The following is a 19546-nucleotide window of genomic DNA, read 5'->3' as shown; positions in this document are numbered from 1 at the left end:
TATTATAGGGCGCAAATCACTTCTTAAAAATTTGCACAGCCACCCTTAGTCCTGTATACCTTACATAAGTCAATGGCCATGACAACCATACAAAAATTAAATCAAAATTATATCTTTTAAGAAGACAGGTCAATGTCCTACATAATATATCCACCATCATTACTTACATACTGTGGCAACTTCCATTATGTACTTTTTACATATTTTCTTTTTGTTTTATTTTTACTTGTCGATTAATGAAGGCCTTCATCTTGTACTTGTCTAAATTTGAAGATAATTACATGGAATAGACAAAATATAATTGTAACATTACATTTTTAACAATCTATCTACAACAAGGTTATACACATTAGATGTTATTAAATTTTCATTAATATGAATCGGTATTTCAGTGATGGTGTATTAAGATGTTGTTTCCAAGTATGAAATGAATAAAGGGTATGCATTTAGATTTTGTTGTAAGTGGATAGGCCTAAAAATATTGTGACAACTTATGAAACATAATATTAGGTTGTTTGAAAGAACAATACCTACCTAAAGTCAACATAACTAGTCGTACCTTGTAATCAATGTACACTAGAGAGTTACTTGGCATTACGGTGAACAACAACGTAGAACACTTCACATAAATTAATATCCAGTGCTAAACTACAACTGAGATAAACCAAGTTACCCAACCTCCCAACTACCATTGCTTAACTGGCCGAAATTTAATGGACTGACGAAATCTTTTCAAGATTTTATATGCAATGTAACTAGCACATCTGCAGTTCAACCAACTTTCCTAGCCGCCTAAAATTGAATTCTCCTTTAGTAACACTGCCAGTTTGGTGCTTCAAATAACAGAGGGGATAATTACGACAGAATCAATGTGCTTTAATATTTTTTTTCGATTTTGATTTTTAATTTTCGTTTCAGAAATCCCCAAATAATATAGTTCTTCTCTTTCCTCCATTGTTCTTCATAATGTTCATCTATTCTTCTATAATTATGTTCCGAGAATTGTTATAATATAAAGTGTTAATTCCCATACATGAGGAATTATATACGTATATATTTGTTACTCTTTTCTCTCCCTCAAACACATTTCCTTGACCAACTGCCCAAATTTTATTGTACGTTGGCACATTTTCATAGATAAAATAAAATTATAAATTAAAAGTGAAAATAGCAAAGCTTGATGTTTTATTTCTTGACCAGCAAATCTCTAGCTCAGTTACCTGCATTAAAATTTTTTAAAATCAAATTAGTTATTTTTTAAACGGTAATCACTACATTATTTAAATTAAAGAATTATGTAATTGAAATTATAAAAGGTGAAAACAACATACTGCAATTAAGAACGGTGAGGTTGCAAGAAGCTGGCAGCTGACTAGCTACCCTAAGGGTGTTACAAAGGCAATCAGGGTTCACACTTTCAAGGGCCCCACATCATTCAGCACTCGGGTTCGCGTTGGCTTGTCCGGGGACCACAAAGGGTGCACGCGTATTCAAACCACCGAGCTGGGAGGCGCATGTGCTAGGAGGTATAGACTGAGTGATTGAGCCCTTGAGTTGCACTACTAGTGCAACTACTAGTATAACCAAAGCCATCTTTTGGAAAGATGATGTTGAGGACTTCATGCTAATAGATGCCATTTCTTTTATTTAATTTTTTGTTTGATTTAATGTTAATAAAATGATTTTGTGTTTGTTGTTTGGTGTGAATTGAAGGTCCAAAAGTTGGATTTATATATTATGGAAATTGGAGGTTATTACGTACTTAAGATGTGATGTTTTGCATGATTTATCTAATAAATAGGTCATCGAATTTTCATTAGGTTAATTGCTTCTTTTATCAGTGTAATAGTGTGAATCAAATGCAAAATGATCTCTAGGTGAGAGATTGTAGCCATTGTAGATCCAAAAAACTCGTGAACCCACAACAAATGGAAGGCCAATTGCAATTTTTTTTTGAAATTGTAGAAAAATTTTATTTAGCACATTATTTAGTGAATAAGTGCACTTGACATCGTTTTGTATAACAAAAATAACAATAATTAACATTACCTAGAACCACCAAAAAAGTATTCGACAGAAATTTGATTTTATTTTCGATGTCTATAGCAAATTACCAATGGACATTATGTTAATATGAGCAATTGCAAATGTAATACTCATTAAATGTGATAGCTTATGAACAACCATAATTTGGGGAAAAGTTTTGTACTAGCAGATGGTTGTGTTCCTAAGTCATTCAAAAAGCACAAGAGTAACTTAAATCCATACTTTCGTAAATACATATATGCACTACATATGTCTACATAGTTTTTGTTCACCAACTCTTACAATTTTAAATATGTCCTACAGCTTATATACAGTGTATTATTTTTTTTTCAAACATATATAAAGTGTATACCTTATGTCACATTAGTTGCAAACTTCCTTATGAACATTATCCTTAACTAAAACACAATCGTACTACAAGATTGCAATGCATCCTTTTCTCTCTTAAGTTTCAGAATCTCCTCTCGGAATAACTAGGGGTGCTTTCATGAAAACCCAATATGTAGTATGTACCATACATTTTTCCAAAATTTTAAATTTTACACGATTAAATATAAGTATAAAATTATATGTAAGTTAAAATGGTTTGTATGACTATTAAAAAAATACAACCGAAATTTAAGACTTTAAAACTGATTTATTGAAAAAATGATTCACAGAATTCATAACTTATGGGCTAACTTTAAACAAGCATCAAAGGAATTGATTAAGGGTATGAGCAAAATTTATTTCCCCTGCCCCCAATGCCCATCCAACCATCTATGATTTCTTTGAAACCACATGTTGATGCGTAGAATTAATGAGTTAATATGGCAGCTAACACAAAGTCCTTTGTAATTTTATGTTTATAAATATTTCAATTATGTCCTACATGTATACTATATTTTAAAAAAAAAATTACGACATATATATTGTGACTAAAGCAGTTAATATGATTTCATAATTAAGTCTACAAAATCTGTCAATATTTTTACCATTACAACCAACATAAAGACTACAATACACTTAATGTATTGAAGACCATTTTGGATACATAGTAAGAAAAACCGAAATATGTTTGTATAATATACCATCGGATGTACATAAATAAGTAAACATTTGTACTACATCCTAGTATAATTATTAAATCAAATAACCTATACTACAAGCGAGCATAAAGTGACACTTTTCACGAAGTTATTAAAAATTTTCCCCCCATTTATTCTTTCCTTTTGTTGGTTTATAATTTTTTTTTCCCAATATTTAATAACATCCAATATATAACCTACCAAAATATGTATTTCCATTTTTGCAACACATTTAATCCATTAAATTATCCTATACTGAAATGGAGCCTAAAGTGACACATGTCACGATGTTATACAAAATTTTCCCCCCTTTTCTTCTTTCATTTATTTTTTTTTCCCCAATTTTATATAACTTCCATTTTATAACCTACCATATTATTTATTTCCATTTTGACAACACATTTAATCCAATCATACTCCACTAATTTAATTTTTTTTTTCAACATATATTTTATATAATATATATCTTTTAGTTACAAACACAATAACATAGTTCAACAATAAGGTATTGACATATATCATCATCCAAGATTATTATAATATTATTCTAATGTTTTTTTCCTCCGACTTATAATTTATTTAAAATAACAATAGGACTAATAATGTTCGTAGGATACTTTTTATACAACTTACAAACATATTTAATGTTTTTAAGAACAACAACTTAACAAAATCATTTTACTATATTTTACTTCTCCGTGTTTTTATAATTATCGTTGTATGCAAATTTGTTGAGACACAAATTTGAACATCATTATATATAATTAGAGCCTATTATTTAGTACGAAATTTTTTTGTTCTATTGGATAAATGTGTTTCATTCACACCATTATTTTGGTGTACAGTTTAATTATGACCGCGCATGGCACGGGATTTAACCTAGTATAATCTACAAGTCTTTATTAAAAAAGTATAATGGATTGATCTTTTACGTTGAAAGTCACTTTAGTCCAGTTAAGTTAATTTCAACTCAGTTCACTGTAGTTCACTGTAGTGTCGTTCAGTTTAGTTCAGATCCACTCAGATTAATGTATTCTAATTCAGTTAACTTCTATTCAGGTGAGTTAACTCAATGAGCAGATGTCGTAATTGTATAACATTCGACTAAATTGGTGACTTGATGTTGTAGTTGTTTATAGAACCATACAAGTAAAATAAGATGTTGTCCATGTAAAAATATAAACAAATATTTATTCCGACTTGTTACGATAATATATATTTATAAATATATATATACGACCATCAAAAAAAAAATTCCCCTATAAATCATCCAACGTATTAAATTTTATATACAATGTACCTATGAAGTTAAGTATTGCTAGTCCAATAAATTTGTTTACTATTGCAACTACCTGATGTCCTTTTACGACTTCCTTTTCAATGTAGTAACGTGTTTAGTCAAAAGCTTCCTAGACAAGTTTATTTCCTTATTACATCATCCATGTCACTAAGTACATTTATAAATAATATAGTTGCTTAAGAATTGGTTAATTAATCATCAAGTACAACTACATAAACAATAGTATAAAAGGGCACATATCACTTCATATCACTCATTATGCACATCTTTCATCATATACATTCCCATGGGTACTCCTTCCCCAAATGTGGAACATATCGTCTGTAATCACGGTGTAAATGCAAAGATTTTCACGGCACAAAAAGGTCCTATGTATGGGAAAAAATTTTATGCATGTCCCTTTTGGCAGGTACATTCTTGTTTTCTCTCCGTTGCGTTATCTACTAATCTTTCAGTTAAGTTCAATTATTTTATTTCTTGTGTAACGTATTTGACCCTCAAAATGTACCTCACTGAAGTTCCTCGTGTGGCAGGATAAACAACAGGATTGTTTCTTTTTTGCTTGGATGAATCAGGAATTAAAATCAAGTGATGATCTAGGAGGAAGAATAGATAGAGTGCAGCTAAAATTATATAAATACAAACGCTCGAACGTGGAAATTGCTCAAGATTTATATAATGTCACACAACAATTAAGATCGCTATGCACTGCGTTTAACAAGAGGATTACTTCGATGCTATATGCCGTTTTGTTCTTTTATGTCATTACCCTTTTATTTGTTGGTACTTGGTTATGGTAATTGTCGTCATTACCCTAGGGAAACAACGTTTACTATAGTCATTTTAATTTTTCGTGCTTTTTCTGGGAATAATGGCTATGTCATCTATACGCAGGGATGTGAATCTAATTAACAACTACCGTATTTGGTAATTATTCGCATACGTAAAAAAATTAGGGATTGTTTTTTAAAACACTTTAAGTTACTCTTTGTCGTAACACTTACCATTCTGTCTTTATGAAGGGAAAAAAAAATTCCTTGCATCATAGAATTACAATTGGGATGTGGAGATTAGGTGCAAAATGACGTCTGAAGCGTGACTTAACCAATACCATTTATATGAAAAGCAACAGTTTAGAGGAATTAAAATAGCATGACAAACAAGATATGTAATGAAAAGATATAACGACGCTTATATGTCGGATGGATTTATTTATTTAGGTAAGGTCTCTGCAATGATTCAGATTGAGTCATCGAACAGGCGTTTGCGACACACTGCATGGCCCTGCAAGAAATTGACATTATTATAGTAAATATATTAAACTATACATATATTTATTCTAATGAACACATAAACTGGGAAGTGTTACTAGAGATGTAACCTTAATGTACAAATCCAACTTCACAAAGTCAGCATAAGTTCGCTGTTCATCTACGCGCAAATTTCCGTCCAACCAAAGCACAACAACACCTCCGCTAAGTCCAATTGGGGCACTGTAACAAAATTTATAACATCCAGGAAAGTTAGTCACCAAGATCTGAGTGTTTTCATAGCTTTGCCTTGTCTCAAGCAAAACTACAATGCTTGGCCTATGTTTTTGATATAGTTGAAGGAAATTTTCAACTAGTGACGGTCTACCTAATCTCCAAACATTCCAACAAGCTATAACCGTATCCTCTGGCAATGCCGCGCCAGGTGATCGAATTCCTAGGGGAAGAAAATTCTTAGGAAAAGTAGTCAGGTATATCTTATGATATCTAGGAACAATATTGGACTGACAGGTAAAATTGATGACCATATGTAACACATATGGATAGGAAGGAACCTTTAGCAAATGAAAAGCATCAGTGTAAGTACCTACAAAGATGCTAAGTGGAAGGTTGTCAAGGTTAAATATAGGACCATCTAGGTTGATTATTGGCTTTGGGTCAAGTACGTGTAAGGCTGGTCTAATAAGGGGAGGGTGGAATGACCCTAAGGGCAACGATCCAAGGCACCATGTTAGGAAAACATGGAATTCAAACCTAATTGGATATATATCCAAGATACTTGGCAAGTGTGCGGGCCGTGGTAAACCACCTTCTTCTCTCATTAAAAGGTTGTTAAGTTGGTTGTTGTTTGGTGTCGAAGGGTTCAGTATGAGGACAGCAATTGTTGGAAGTGATATATCAGTGTATATACCTCCGTTTAGGTCTTTGAATAGGTAAGTGTAGGTCGTGAAGTCCATCTCCGCCTCTAGTCCTGAGGGAGGGCTAAAAAAACATGAGACCGTGGCCTCCAATGTGTGTTACACACCTTCTAGCCATGACTAATATGTTCTATGATACTTGAGGATAGTACAGAGGTAGGAGGGTAGAAATTGGAATAATGGATTTTTAGATTGAGGTATTGCAATGGCAGAAAAGAATTATGTTGCCCTCTATATATACATGCAATGCACAAGGATGTCATCCCCAGTAACTGTGAGCAACCTAATGCAACTACTACCAACATTTTATAAATTGCTTTAACTTGCAACCTATTGTTATGGAGGTAGAATTTAGGTTTAAAATTTCCCCTTAGTTGACTCGGTGAACGATTGGAGGAGGTCAGTGTAGTTGTATTAACATAATTATTATGTTCTATATGCAAAAATGTGAAAAATTATAAACATTGAAACCTAATATCGACTTTTATTAATTTATTTAGAAGCTTTAGGGGCCCGGCGTCGAAAACTCTAGAAATTCTTGGGAAACAACTCTCGGGTCATATAATGACGTTTGGAAAGCAGCCTGGTCAATAAATGGTGTCCTAAATGTATGTGGTAGGGTTGAATTAATGAAAGCGGTGTAAGGTGTACACCATTCAATTTGTCGTTTAAAGCCAAATTGGATGGTATCAGCCACTTACTTTGTCAAAGTTTGAAGAAGGGCATTTGGTACCATGGTAAATAAATCTCCAATTTGTATAAGAAAAAAAATTCCAAACTCATTGCCTAATTAACCAGTCTATGTGAAATATTTCGAATGGTTCTGGGCCAGGTATCGTATTTGGTCAGTGAGAAAATAGGGGATATGTCTCGGGGTCATATAATTCTGTTTGGATCCATATATGATCATTACATGTTGGCATATATGTTCGTGTAAAGATTGATTTAATGAAATCGGTTGAAATTGTAAACCGGTTTATTAGTCGTTTAGAAACATATAAGGAAATATAACCCTAGCCTCTCTTTCCTCTCTTCTCTCTCGAAAACCCTAGGCTCCAATTTTGAATTTTGGAGGGACTTCCATGGATTTATATCGGTGAAAAGCCCCAATTGTTTGTTTTTGTGTGTTTTTTCTATTGTTTTAGGTTTATAATAATAATTTTTCCTCATCTAGGAGGAATATTTCTCCCTCGAAAGACCGGGTCTTTCTTCTTCTTTAGGAAGATTTGGCTCCTTCGAAAGAACGGTTTTTTCAACTCTCTTTTGATGGAGGATTTGCTTTTTATTTTCTGGATTGCTATAGAATTGTTTCATGGGTAAAATTTTGTGGAGATCAAAAAATAGGTTAATATGTCGATTACAATCTAGCGAATCATACGGAAATTTTCAACTGGGCTACAACAGATCAAAATACCCCCTCGCCAATGAAGGCCGTAATTCACACCGATATGAAAGAGTGTATGAAGACCTACGATTTGCAACAACGATCGTAGCTTTGCTTATGGAATGTATTTATTTGATTCAATTATAATGTATTCATTAGATCTAAATCTCTTTGTAGATGTTTAGCACATGTGAAAGGTTTTCTAGTTGAGTCGAGCAACCCTCCACTCGATCGATACGCACCCCTGATCCTACCCAATCTAATCACCACACTTTGATTCACGGTTAATACCGCATTACAAATACTCTCACCTTCAGTCTATAATTTTACACAAACTGTATGTAAATTTAAAAAACATAATCTCCGAAATAACACAACCAATACAAGTAATGAAACCAAACTCTATTACTCTAAGCTTCAACCTTGTCACAATTATCCTACTCCCAGTGCATAACCTAGTAAGCATATTTATTAATATATCGAGAGGACAAAATCTTACCCGAATAATATTGTTGCGCCGGATTCTGCATAGGTAAGTTAGTGGCGCTTGACGGATAATTATGTTGCGCTAGATTCTGCATAGGAAATTAATGTCTTCACTCCAACTCCCGGATGACTCCACCAGTGTAATGTGTTCAAGTTCCTATTAGGAATAGTTCCTGTTGTGGAAACTTATTTCATGTGAGACAACTCTTCTTCATGGATTCACTATCTGTCTAAACACTTGCTTATGTCTTGTTAGGTCAAGTTACCATCACCAAATTCAATTTAAGTTAAACTTAACAAACACCACAATACCTTTATTGGATGTGTTTGTTGTAGTAAAAGTTCATCATCATCAAAACCTTTAAATTTTCAACCGTCACTTACTGGATGTAATCACAGAATTATATTGTACCTTACAATATATCGAATTTATTCCTAGTTTTATCGAACCCTATGTATGGTTGCGCTTATAGATAAGATTAACATTATCCAATAGGTGATGGTGACTTAATTAGGTTGTTCAGGACAAGTCAAAACGTTTTTCTATATTATATATGAAATTTTCCAAAATAAAGTACTCTAATACACGATGCTAATGACATTATGAGGTATTGGGTCCATGGAGTTAATCACCTACACATCCTTACTGATACAACTTGCAATCCAATAATGTCGTTTTACATCATATAGGAGTATTACATGTTGTCGTAAACATACCTTGGAAACTGTATGTTACTAATTCAAAACAATTTGTGAAATTGTAAAATGACCTTATAAGGGCATATTGGATGTTTGCATTGACGCAGTTGGAATTCCACAGAGTAATAGGGACAACGGTATACTGTGCAGCCCTTTTCATTATACTGATTCTTTTGTCTATATCAATACCTACAACCTTTTAGGGTTATGTTGAGGGATAATCAAATACATTTTTGCATTTTTTTTAACTCCTTAACACATTTAAAATTTTCATGTTACACAAGTAAGGTAACAAATCATTATTTTAGCTCATAAACACTTTAGGGTTATTACCCAAGAGACACTACACATCTAATGCCTTTGTGCACCATAAACCTTCAGGTCCTTAATATATTATTATTAGTTTTTTTTTACTTTATAATTTTTTAATAAAAGTGAGTTTTGTTTACACATTTTTTCATAGTTGTATTTATTTCTTGCCCAACTAACTTATTCATGTCACTATTAATATCGATACTTGCCTTATATATAGGAGGTGTCAGTTCAACAACAGATCTTCATCCCATTTAGACATATATGAAAAAAAAAATTTACTTCCATGGAAGACCAACATAAACCCATCACATTTGTTTCTTTATGCAACATGAGATCTTCTCATAAACTGCCCGGTTTTTTAACTGCAACAAACCAAATCTCCTTCCCTGACCTTCAAATGTGCGATCCCTTCATACCAAGCTGCAAATTTGGACCAGCTGGAGGTCCTAATCCCACTGAAGCAGACTTTGACAGCATGCTTAGAGCACAGCTAACCTCAATGGCGGCGAGAGACAAGTTTGTTATTTCATCTCGTTCACCAGATTGCCTCACCGGATCTCACACCAAGTGCTTCTCGTTTACACTGTCAAAAAAAATCTTTACTGGTCTGTCTAAACACTTCTTTTTACACCCTACTCAACATCCTACCACCGTAAATGTTGCTTCAACGACGTACTCTACAACAAAGCATATTGTGATAGAACAAAATAGTCTTCAACACAATTGTGAGGCTTCTTCTTCCAAGGGTAAACAAAAAGAAGCTAAGGGAAAGGGCATTGTTGAAGAGGTGGGGCATAGTTGCTGTTTTGTTGAGTCTGGAGCTTCTCTAAAACGGGAAAAAGGTAACGCTAAGGCTTCTCAAATGGAATCGAATGCGAAGGGTATTGATCTTAAGCAAATGCATTCAAGTGTTGGACCTACTTCAGCGGGTTCCACATCAAAGGCTGGTGTAGGGAATGGGAAACCTAGGAAACATGTGTTCTGTATATTACCATCCATTCCTGAAGATGTTCAGTATGAAGATTTATTCCACCCAAAAACGTATGAAAATCGTTCTTATACTGAAGGAGTTGACTTAGATGGTAACAGCGTTGACATTGAAGCGGTGGAAAAAGTCCCTAAATGTAGATTTTGGTTTATCTGTGTTTGTGATTAGGTTTCTTGATTTCAATTTGTGTTGTTGCAGTGAAAAATTTTAGGCCTGCTTCAGTGTTTAAAGTTTAAGTTAAGCTTATGTTAACTGGCCGCCAACATAATCCGGCCCGTATCATCTGGTCCTAACTTCGCCTATGTACGCTTTTTTTTGTTAATTACTGAAATTGTGTTGGGCCTCCACTTTGGATCACTTGTTTCAGTTTCTTCAAATCATTTTTAAAAAAAAAAATTTCAACCATATACCGTATTTTATACAACAAATTTACAAATAGTTTAGGATTTATATTAATCAGAACTGATTCAAAAAAAGTATAGGATATATATTATTCTAAATGGTCTTGTATACAAAATGAAATTAGACCAAAATTAGGCCATCCACGCGCGTTTTAAATTGTAAAACCGGCCCCAATTTTGTATTGGCACCCAGGCCTTCTTAGGCCACATACCTCCGACTATATGTGTATGGTTTACTGAACCATCTCATAGTACAAACAACTATAAGTTACTGGTGCAACTTCCAAGCTCATCCAACCCCCCCCCCCCCCCCCCCCTCCCGCCCCCCACCCCACCCCCTACCAACATGCAAGACTTACAAAATCCGACTCACTAGGTGTTTCACTAGACACATTTGTGAGTTACCAAGACTATACACAACCCAATATCAATTGGGCGACATACATTATTAAGCTGCAACCATTAATTGCCTATAAATATTTAAGAAAAAACATCAGAGGACACTATGTTCTACGAAATGTATCGTCATTTAAATTCATTCCCATTCAAACTTTTTCTTTTCCTTTTGTATCAGCCTTCATACACACCTCGTCTTTGTATGCAATTTTACAAGGGGTTGGCTTTCCCTATGTGGCTTGTATCGGAGCCCGCCTTCTCCTGTCCTTACACCCCTCCATCTTGGACATATCCTGTACATATGACCAAATTACATCATATTCCGTGATCAATCTGTTATTAACCGTGCTACGTATTTAAGCGAACTCACAGGGTATTCTGTTTTGGTCATAGGGCCTTCAGTGTCCCTCGCCTCCCTAGGATGATATTCACCATATGCAACATCTAACACCTACAGATATTTTATTATTTAGCTTAATTTATGTTTGTTAATGTACTGAATAAAACATATAATAGGACAATATATACTTACCCCTAAGCAACCATAGTCCCCCGTTCTCAGCCTATCACACTTGCCGGCCTTCCAAATTTGCTTCATATTCCATACTTTGATGCGAGGATATACACCCCATTGAATCAGATCCCTATTTAAACGGTCCAAGTAATATATCTGCAACATTAACATAATTATTTTATGTAATGAGGCTAATTTTTCACACAGTTTCAATGAGTATGCTTAGTTGTACACTTACTACAACAAACATTGCACACCCTCCGCAACCTCCTGCATATCCATTGGCGTAAAATCGACGGGCAAAGCTACAAATACTGTCCATTAACTTACACAACACCAACTCACACCAATCATACTCACAGGTTTCCATTACACAGCCAAGTGCATGCATTAAGTCAGACGCTAATCTTGGCGACTGTGTAGGGCACAATACCATTTGCAATGCGACAATCAAGAATAGTGTTTTGAACTCTTCCTCCTGATTTACCTAAAAATGCCCCTCTAGCCTATCTTTCATCTCACTGGTGACAGGAATTCTAATGGATGTGTACACATTCCCACACTCATTCTTTGATTTAGTCTCCCATGATTTTCCATATTTCAAGAATATTTTCTGGACCTTGTCCCGAACTTCATCACTCATTGAATTCATGGTAGGGACTTCCTTTGAACCATTTGGGATACCTAGAACCCATCTTACCTGATTCTTTGATAATCGATACTCACGACCACCTGGAGCAATAAATACTTTGTTTAACGGATCAACCCTAGTCATTAACCAATAGGCCAGCTGCCTTGGCAAATGCATATTGCAAGCAAAGTGGAGCAACCCACCGAAACCCATCTCATACACCCACCTTCTCCTCCTGTCATCAAATTTTTGACATATTCTCCCAAACGACTCAATACGACAGTTCATATTAGGAGGCTGCACACATGATATATATTAGGAATATCATTAGCCAATCCGAAATTACAATATGCATTATACATAACTTCACTTCTACTACTATACGAAAAGTGACTTTAGAAAACAATACATTCAAGAACAACAGACCCTGTATTTATGAAAACATCTCCATTTGATAATACCACGCACAACAACTGTACAACGTAATTTCAGACAACACTCACCCTGCAGCTACTTGCCGAGTGTTCCATCAGAACTGCACTCCTTTCTTTAACAAGTCCACCAACGCTTATTGAATTTTCCTACATTTCAATACCATTATGTCAGTTTCACATTTCTGTGTTTAAATTATATCATTTCCAGTTCCTATCACAGAATTCGTATATACCTTAAACAATCCGGCATGTAACTGTATGACCTTCTGCCCATTATCCAAAAACATTGGCTGCACAAAACCACCAACCAGCTATTGTCAATTGCAAATTCGATTCGTTTTCACTCTGTATCAGAAATTTCCAACATTTTTTATTCCTTACATCTTTGCTTTATTCCCAAATTACAGTCACTGAATTCATATCCTAGAGTTGTAGTTGGTACATTTCCGACTTAATTGAAATCAGGAATAAAGTAACCCAACAAAATATTTCAGTACGATTATTGATTACCGATCCCAATTAAATAGAAAAAAATTTGAACGGAACTGACCTTCTCAATCTTTGGAGGCTGGTCTTCAGATGCAGTTGCTCCGCCAATTGACGATCTCTTCCTCTTCGAAATAGTTGTCATGATTTCCAGATTTACACTTATAGCGAAATTGGTGTTGTCGGTAAGTATTTCCCCTGATTTTACCAGTATACACAATTGGGTGATAGATTTCTGTATTTTGGGATTTCAATTTTAAGATGTCTCGATTTCGATCTGAAACTATGAATTGACACATTAAACCCTAAGTCCTTTATGTAACGGCTTCCTAACTCACTTTTAACACCGTCTATCCATGTAGCGAAGAGGAGTCCAACTCACAGTATGTGATGTACTGCATATACACGTCACTTGGGCTGAATTCCCGAATATACCCCTTTGATTTACAATTCACGTTTATCAATTTGATAAACTTGAATTTCCCGTTATTTAATACCCTGTTTAATAATCCAATCTATCCCTTGGCTGCCATTTCCTTTCGCTATCTAGCTTGTTAACTTACTGTTTTCACACTAATCTCTAGTAAATTGGTACCAAAACAATTATGTCTTGGTAGATTAAGACACTGAAATTATGTTTTTTTTTTTTTAAAAACAAGGAAGTCGTCGGAGATCCGATTTAATCACAATAACTGGAGCATGAAATGAAGGAGATGTCAAAGAAATTCTCCGAAAGGATGGAGGAGGCCACGAAGAGAATAGTTGATAATTTTTTTTTCTCTGATTTTCTCGTCCATGAACTTAGAGTTGAAGGAAATTAATAAGGAGCCTGAGAAAGAAGAGAATCAGGCAGATTTGCTAAAGGAAATGTTGAAGCACAACCAAGCCGTCAAAGAGTTACAGTAAATACCGTGAGGGAGGCATGTTCAACCCTCACATGGTGGTAGGCTTGGTCGGGCCGGAGAAAACAAAGGATTTGAAGCGGAAAGATCTGAAAAGAAGAAGTGGTAGTTGCACTCTCATTTATTTTAGAGGAAGAGGGTCACACGGTGGTCCTAACGATTTGTGTGGCTTTGTTGGCAGAGAATGCAATGCTATTGGCGGCACGTACAACTTCCAACTGCCATGGGTGAGTGGTAGTCGTGGTGATTTTGCAGGTGGATTTAACGGTGGAGGTCAAGGTGAAATTGTCGGCGAGTTGGGTGGTGGATATTGTGGGTTTGCTGGTGGTGTTCATAACTATTTTGAGGGAGTATTAGTTGGAAAAGTTGAGCGGGGAGGTTGAGCGGGGAGGTAAGTCCACCGCTAGCAGTGGCCTGAACAAGGAAGATGTCTTCATGAGGGGCGGGTCTAGAGCATGTGGGTCTGGAGGTGTTCCAGGCTGTTCGGTCTCTAGAGAAGACAATGGCAAAGATTACGAGACCGAGTGTGATAGAAGCAACATTAGTCATGGTGGAATCACTAGTATGATCAATTTTTCTCTATCAATGATTGAAGGACATGGTTTTACCGGTGGTAGGATAATTATCGGATGTGGACTGTGCTCCTTTGCTGGCGATGAAGCTAGTGGTGGGAAGTATCAATGTAGGTGGTTTCACAGTGGTTTCAAGAAGAACCTATCAAGAGAAATTAATAGGAACCTTAATGATTAACGCGCTAGCTTAGAGAGGAAGATAGTAGAAGGTGCTAGTAAGGGTAGAAACTAAATTATAAAGCTGTTGACGTGGCAAAAGAAGGTAATGGCTTTGTTGATGCAAGACTTATTGGACAACGTAATGTCTTCTTAACCTTGGAAATGGATTTAACTAAAGTATCATTTATAGAAGTCTGGTCTTTACTTAGGCCCACTACAATATGGCCTAATATCGTGCCCTATGTTTTAAGGCCTAACATCTCTACCCCACAATCCACTTTACCAAGTCTTTACTTAGGGCCACTATAATATGGCCCAATATCCTACCCTATGTTTTAAGGCATATCATCTCTACCCCACAATCCACTCTACCACTTAGCACCCTTTACAATATCATTTCATTCTTTAAAGCAACAAAAGCCTAATCCTTTTGTCCAATTTTTTAATCCAAATTTCTCCACCCTCAAACTTACAAATCCACCCTTTCAAACGTATGTCAACCTCACCCAAGTTTTCAAACCAACCTAATTTTCAGTCCTTTCCTACTTAAACACTTTAAACTTCAATGATGACACCAATTACATCACTCAAAAACCGATTTTCTAACATGACAATTTTCTGAATTTTTCTGTTATGTTAATGTTAGGGTTTGGTGAGCCCGACTCACCACGGAAACAAACTAAAAACAAGACCGCACTCGCAATAAAAAAAACCATAAACATAATTAAATTAATCACAAGATTAAGATAAAACGATTACCTTTGGAGCGTGCTTCGCCCGACCGCTTGGGCTCTTACTTGAAAGCTAGCTTCGAAATTACAAAGCATCCAACGATGATTCACCCGCAAAAACGATCACCGGTAAGGTCCAATGTCTTGGGGTTAGCAAGACCCGACCGATAAACCCGAGTAATTGAGTTCAAAGACTTTCATTCAATGTGATACCTTTTTCAACTTTTGAGTTCAAGGGTTTTCACTTACTTGTGATCCCCTTTCCAACTCTTACTCAAGCATTATTTCCAATGCCCTTACTTGGGTATTTATAGGAAATGAATAGAGTATGATTGTCTCTCCCACCAATGTGGGATAGTGAGATTTTCACATTTTATTTTAAAGGTAAAATAAAATTATTTAAGCAACCTAGTAATAAATCAACAAGTGTCAAATATTCGTGAGAGAGTGAGGACCACTTGGAGAGGGGGGGACCAAACTTTCTACCCACTCTCTCCCTCTCCATGTGCCACATGTCCTCCCTTTCAAGGCTCCCATTTACTCCTCCCTTGCACACGGCCCAGCTACCTGATGTGTCCAATTTATATTGTGTTTTACCCCGTCCCTTGGTCATAATTAGTAGTGTTTTTGGCTCTTTAGAGCCACTTTTATTACTAATTGGTGTTTTCTAGTGTTTTTGTAGTTTTGCTTGAGTTTTGTAGGAAATTGCACATTTGGACCGTTTTTCGGGTTTTTCTTGGAGCAACTACGAACATTAAGAGGACACGCGACCATCCTTGAAGCCCAGGACCGGTTAGAGCCGGTGATTAAGGGCTCAGTGTGTGATACCGGGGCATTTGGACCAAGTATTCAAGACCCGAAGATGAAATTCGGATTGGGTCGAAGAATCAAGCCCAATCGAAGTCTAAGCCTCGAGGAAGAGACCGGGCCCGATCGGGCAAGCTTGCGCCTGATCGGACAGGCGCGCAGAAGAAGGCACCAGCAAAAGGCGCACCCGATCGGTTGAGCATAAGCTCGATCGAGCGCGGCTGCCCTGGAGAACCTTGAAAAAAAAGGCGGGCCCGATCGGGCGGCCCTTTGCCCGATAGAGCGCGTGTTTTTGAGGACACCTGATTTCCGAGATCTTAGTTTTCAGTTAGGATTTGTTTTAGGGATGTTTAAGTACGATTTTTGTACGTAATTTTGATTTACCTTCTCTTTTAGACTTTCTCTCTCTACTTAGAATATTTTCTCTCTCTAAAGTTCTCTCAACTTTTTTCTTAATTCCATTCCTTAATTCAGATTACTTTTGGTAACAATTTCTTCTCTTTTAATTTTAGTTATTTTCTTAAATTCTTTCATCATGTTTTATTCTATTGCTTTGATTAGTTTAGATTTAATTATGCGTGAGTAGTTTTATTTCTAGAGTTTATGGGGATCTAATAAATAATATGAAGGGGTAATTTATGATTGTTGATTATCAATGCTTAATTATTTTCCTATTTATTGATTTAATGCTATGCAATTAGGTTTGGCCAGATTTAATTGTATGAGTTTAACAATATTTATTCGAGATTCGAGAGATGAGAATTGATGTTTAGGCTTAGTTTCAATAGGCGGACTAATTATAAATGGTTAAGTCGAGATTCGAGAGATGAGATTTAATACCAGTAAATTAACTCTGTGATTGTAATACGTAGCGAAAGCCCTTTATAATCTGATTAATTGATGCATTGATGATTGCGTATTATGATTTACCCTGGAATTTTGTTTATTGGTGAACCTATGCCCTAGGCTTTTCTTTCATTGATTTACCTCTTATTTTATTCCCTTCCTACTCTTACCTTAAGTAGTTTAATTACCTTTTTACAATAATTTGGTTACTTGATAATTTAGATTGCTCTTAATTAATTAGGAATAAATTGACTTGTTTCCCTGATGTTTAACCCTTATTCCCTATCTAATAGTTAGTGGATTTAGGTTTTATTTTTGATTAGGTGAATACGGCTTGAGCCTGTCAAATTTTGGCGCCGTTGCCGGGGAAACAGTTTTATTTTTATTTTCTGATTATTTTTCGTAGTCTAGATTATCCCCTCTTGTCTCAGAGAACGTTAGTTCTTTGAGGCAATTCTCATATTTGTCTTTTAGTTCCTTGTTTATGCCCAGGTGTTCCACATCAGGTTACATCCCATTCGATCTTGAGATCGAGCGCTCGTTTCATAGGCAAAGGAATCTTTATAGACAAATCCTAGCGGCATTTGAGGAAAACAATAATCGAAGAGGCCCTCCAAATGTATCTAGTGACTCAATAATTCCTTCAAATTCATAATCAGAGATGGTGGTACAAAAGAAGCTCAGTGACTACTCGCAGCGAAAGCTCAAAGATTTTTCGCACCTTACTCCCACTCCAGCCCTAGATGGAGTGAAATTTCAAATCAAGCCCCAATTTATCACCATGATAGAGAGGAAGCAATTTAGAGGAGCTAAGGGTGAAGATCCTAATCTTCACATTGCAGATTTCTGCCAATATTGCAACACCATTAGACAAGCCGGGGTCACGCATGACCAAATCAGGGAGATTTTTTTCCCTTTTCATTATGTGGCAAAGCTAAATTATGGTTTAATGGTTTGAATATAACTGCACTTGGTATTACTGACTGGGAAACTCTTGCCTTGAATTTTTATAATAAATATTACCCTGCAGAGAGAACAGCTGTACTAAGGAGTGTTATTCAGAACTTCGCCCAAGAGGCCGATGAAACTTTAATTTATATGAGGCTTGGGAGAAGTTCAAGGATCTACGGAGAGAATGCCCCTACCACAATCTTGCACAATGGCAATTGATCCAAGCTTTCTACATTGGACATGGAAATTCATCTAGATCAGTTCTAGATTCTGCAACTAGTGGGAGATTCATGAATTTAAATGTGGACGATGCCGGACAGGATATCGAAGATATGGAAATACACAATTCCCAATACCGGAGTAACAATGTACAAAACCCTCCACCTTCACAACAACCACAACATCAACCTCCACCACAGTAGAAATATTACCATCCTAATTCTGGATAGAAAAACCAAGCACAACCCTCATCATCTTCTGACCCTTCTATGACAGAAATTAGAGCAATGCTTACCAACATGAAAAAGCATATGGAGAGTAGGGATGCGCAAATTGATTCAATTTTAGCTCATAATAAAATCATGGATAATCAAATTGCACAACTTTCAACTACCTGACAAACCCGTCAGCAGGGAGCTCTACCATCAAAACCAATCCATCCCATAGTTGATGCCAATGCAATCACTCTAAGGAGTGATTCACATTATGATGGACCAGTTCCTGATCCGAATTCCTTATACCAAACGCTAATCCTGCTAACCCTGCAGGGCTACAAAAAGATACTAACCCTTCTAATATTTCTTTGTAGGGTAAATCTCAGGATAAGGAAAGAGATGTGCAGAGCCTAGTTATGAAACTACCGTTCCCTAATAGACAATTGAAGAGTAAGTTTGATAAACAATTTGGTAAGTTCTTGGAGGTTGTGAAAAACTTGTAGGTAACACTTCCTTTCACTGATTTAATCACTCAGGTTCCTGCATATGCTAAATTTATGAAAGACATTTTGACTAGGAAAAGGGCGTTTAATGAGGTAGAAACTGTAGCTTTTACAGAGGGATGTAGTGCCTTATTGCAAAATAAATCCCCTCATAAATTAAAGGATTTTGGTAGTTGTCTATCCCTTGTCATATAGGGAATGTTTTTATTGATAAAGCTTTGTGTGATTTGGGTGCCAGTGTCAGTGTGATGCCATCGTCTGTTTGTGCTAAACTTAATATGGGTGATTTAAAAGTTACTAATATAA

General features: G+C 35.8%; 1 protein-coding gene across 4 annotated transcripts; it reads right to left on the bottom strand.

The window, feature by feature from the left end:
• Positions 1-11214: 11214 nt before the first annotated feature.
• On the bottom strand, positions 11215-15185 carry LOC110694316. Of its 4 annotated transcripts, XM_021871506.1 has the most exons (7): positions 13400-15119; positions 13083-13139; positions 12919-12996; positions 12023-12712; positions 11803-11940; positions 11641-11721; positions 11215-11563 (listed from the first exon to the last, which is right to left on the bottom strand). In XM_021871506.1, the coding sequence occupies exons 4-7, from the start codon at positions 12218-12220 to the stop codon at positions 11501-11503; spliced, it is 480 nt and encodes a 159-aa protein (XP_021727198.1). In that variant the 5' UTR covers positions 12221-12712; positions 12919-12996; positions 13083-13139; positions 13400-15119; the 3' UTR covers positions 11215-11500. The 4 variants fall into 4 exon arrangements, 3 of the variants coding, with proteins under 3 accessions (XP_021727198.1, XP_021727192.1, XP_021727186.1); XM_021871500.1 differs by lacking the exon at positions 12023-12712 and having other exon boundaries at positions 13400-15114; XR_002505821.1 differs by lacking the exons at positions 11215-11563; positions 11641-11721 and having other exon boundaries at positions 11811-11940; positions 13400-15185.
• Positions 15186-19546: the final 4361 nt, after the last annotated feature.

The sequence above is a fragment of the Chenopodium quinoa genome, unplaced genomic scaffold, assembly GCF_001683475.1.
Source record: "Chenopodium quinoa cultivar QQ74 unplaced genomic scaffold, ASM168347v1, whole genome shotgun sequence".
In the NCBI taxonomy this organism is placed as follows: domain Eukaryota; kingdom Viridiplantae; phylum Streptophyta; class Magnoliopsida; order Caryophyllales; family Amaranthaceae; genus Chenopodium; species Chenopodium quinoa.
This window is presented reverse-complemented; position numbering and strand designations above follow the sequence as displayed.

Excerpts from the sequence above, each read along its gene's own strand:
- LOC110694316 (XM_021871494.1), bottom strand. The coding sequence starts at position 13,480 with ATGACAACTATTTCGAAGAGGAAGAGATCGTCAATTGGCGGAGCAACT. Across the intron at positions 13,140-13,399 it reads AGCCTCCAAAGATTGAGAAG|CCAATGTTTTTGGATAATGG; the intron begins GTCAGTTCCGTT and ends GGTTTTGTGCAG. Across the intron at positions 12,997-13,082 it reads TACATGCCGGATTGTTTAAG|GAAAATTCAATAAGCGTTGG; the intron begins GTATATACGAAT and ends ATTGAAATGTAG.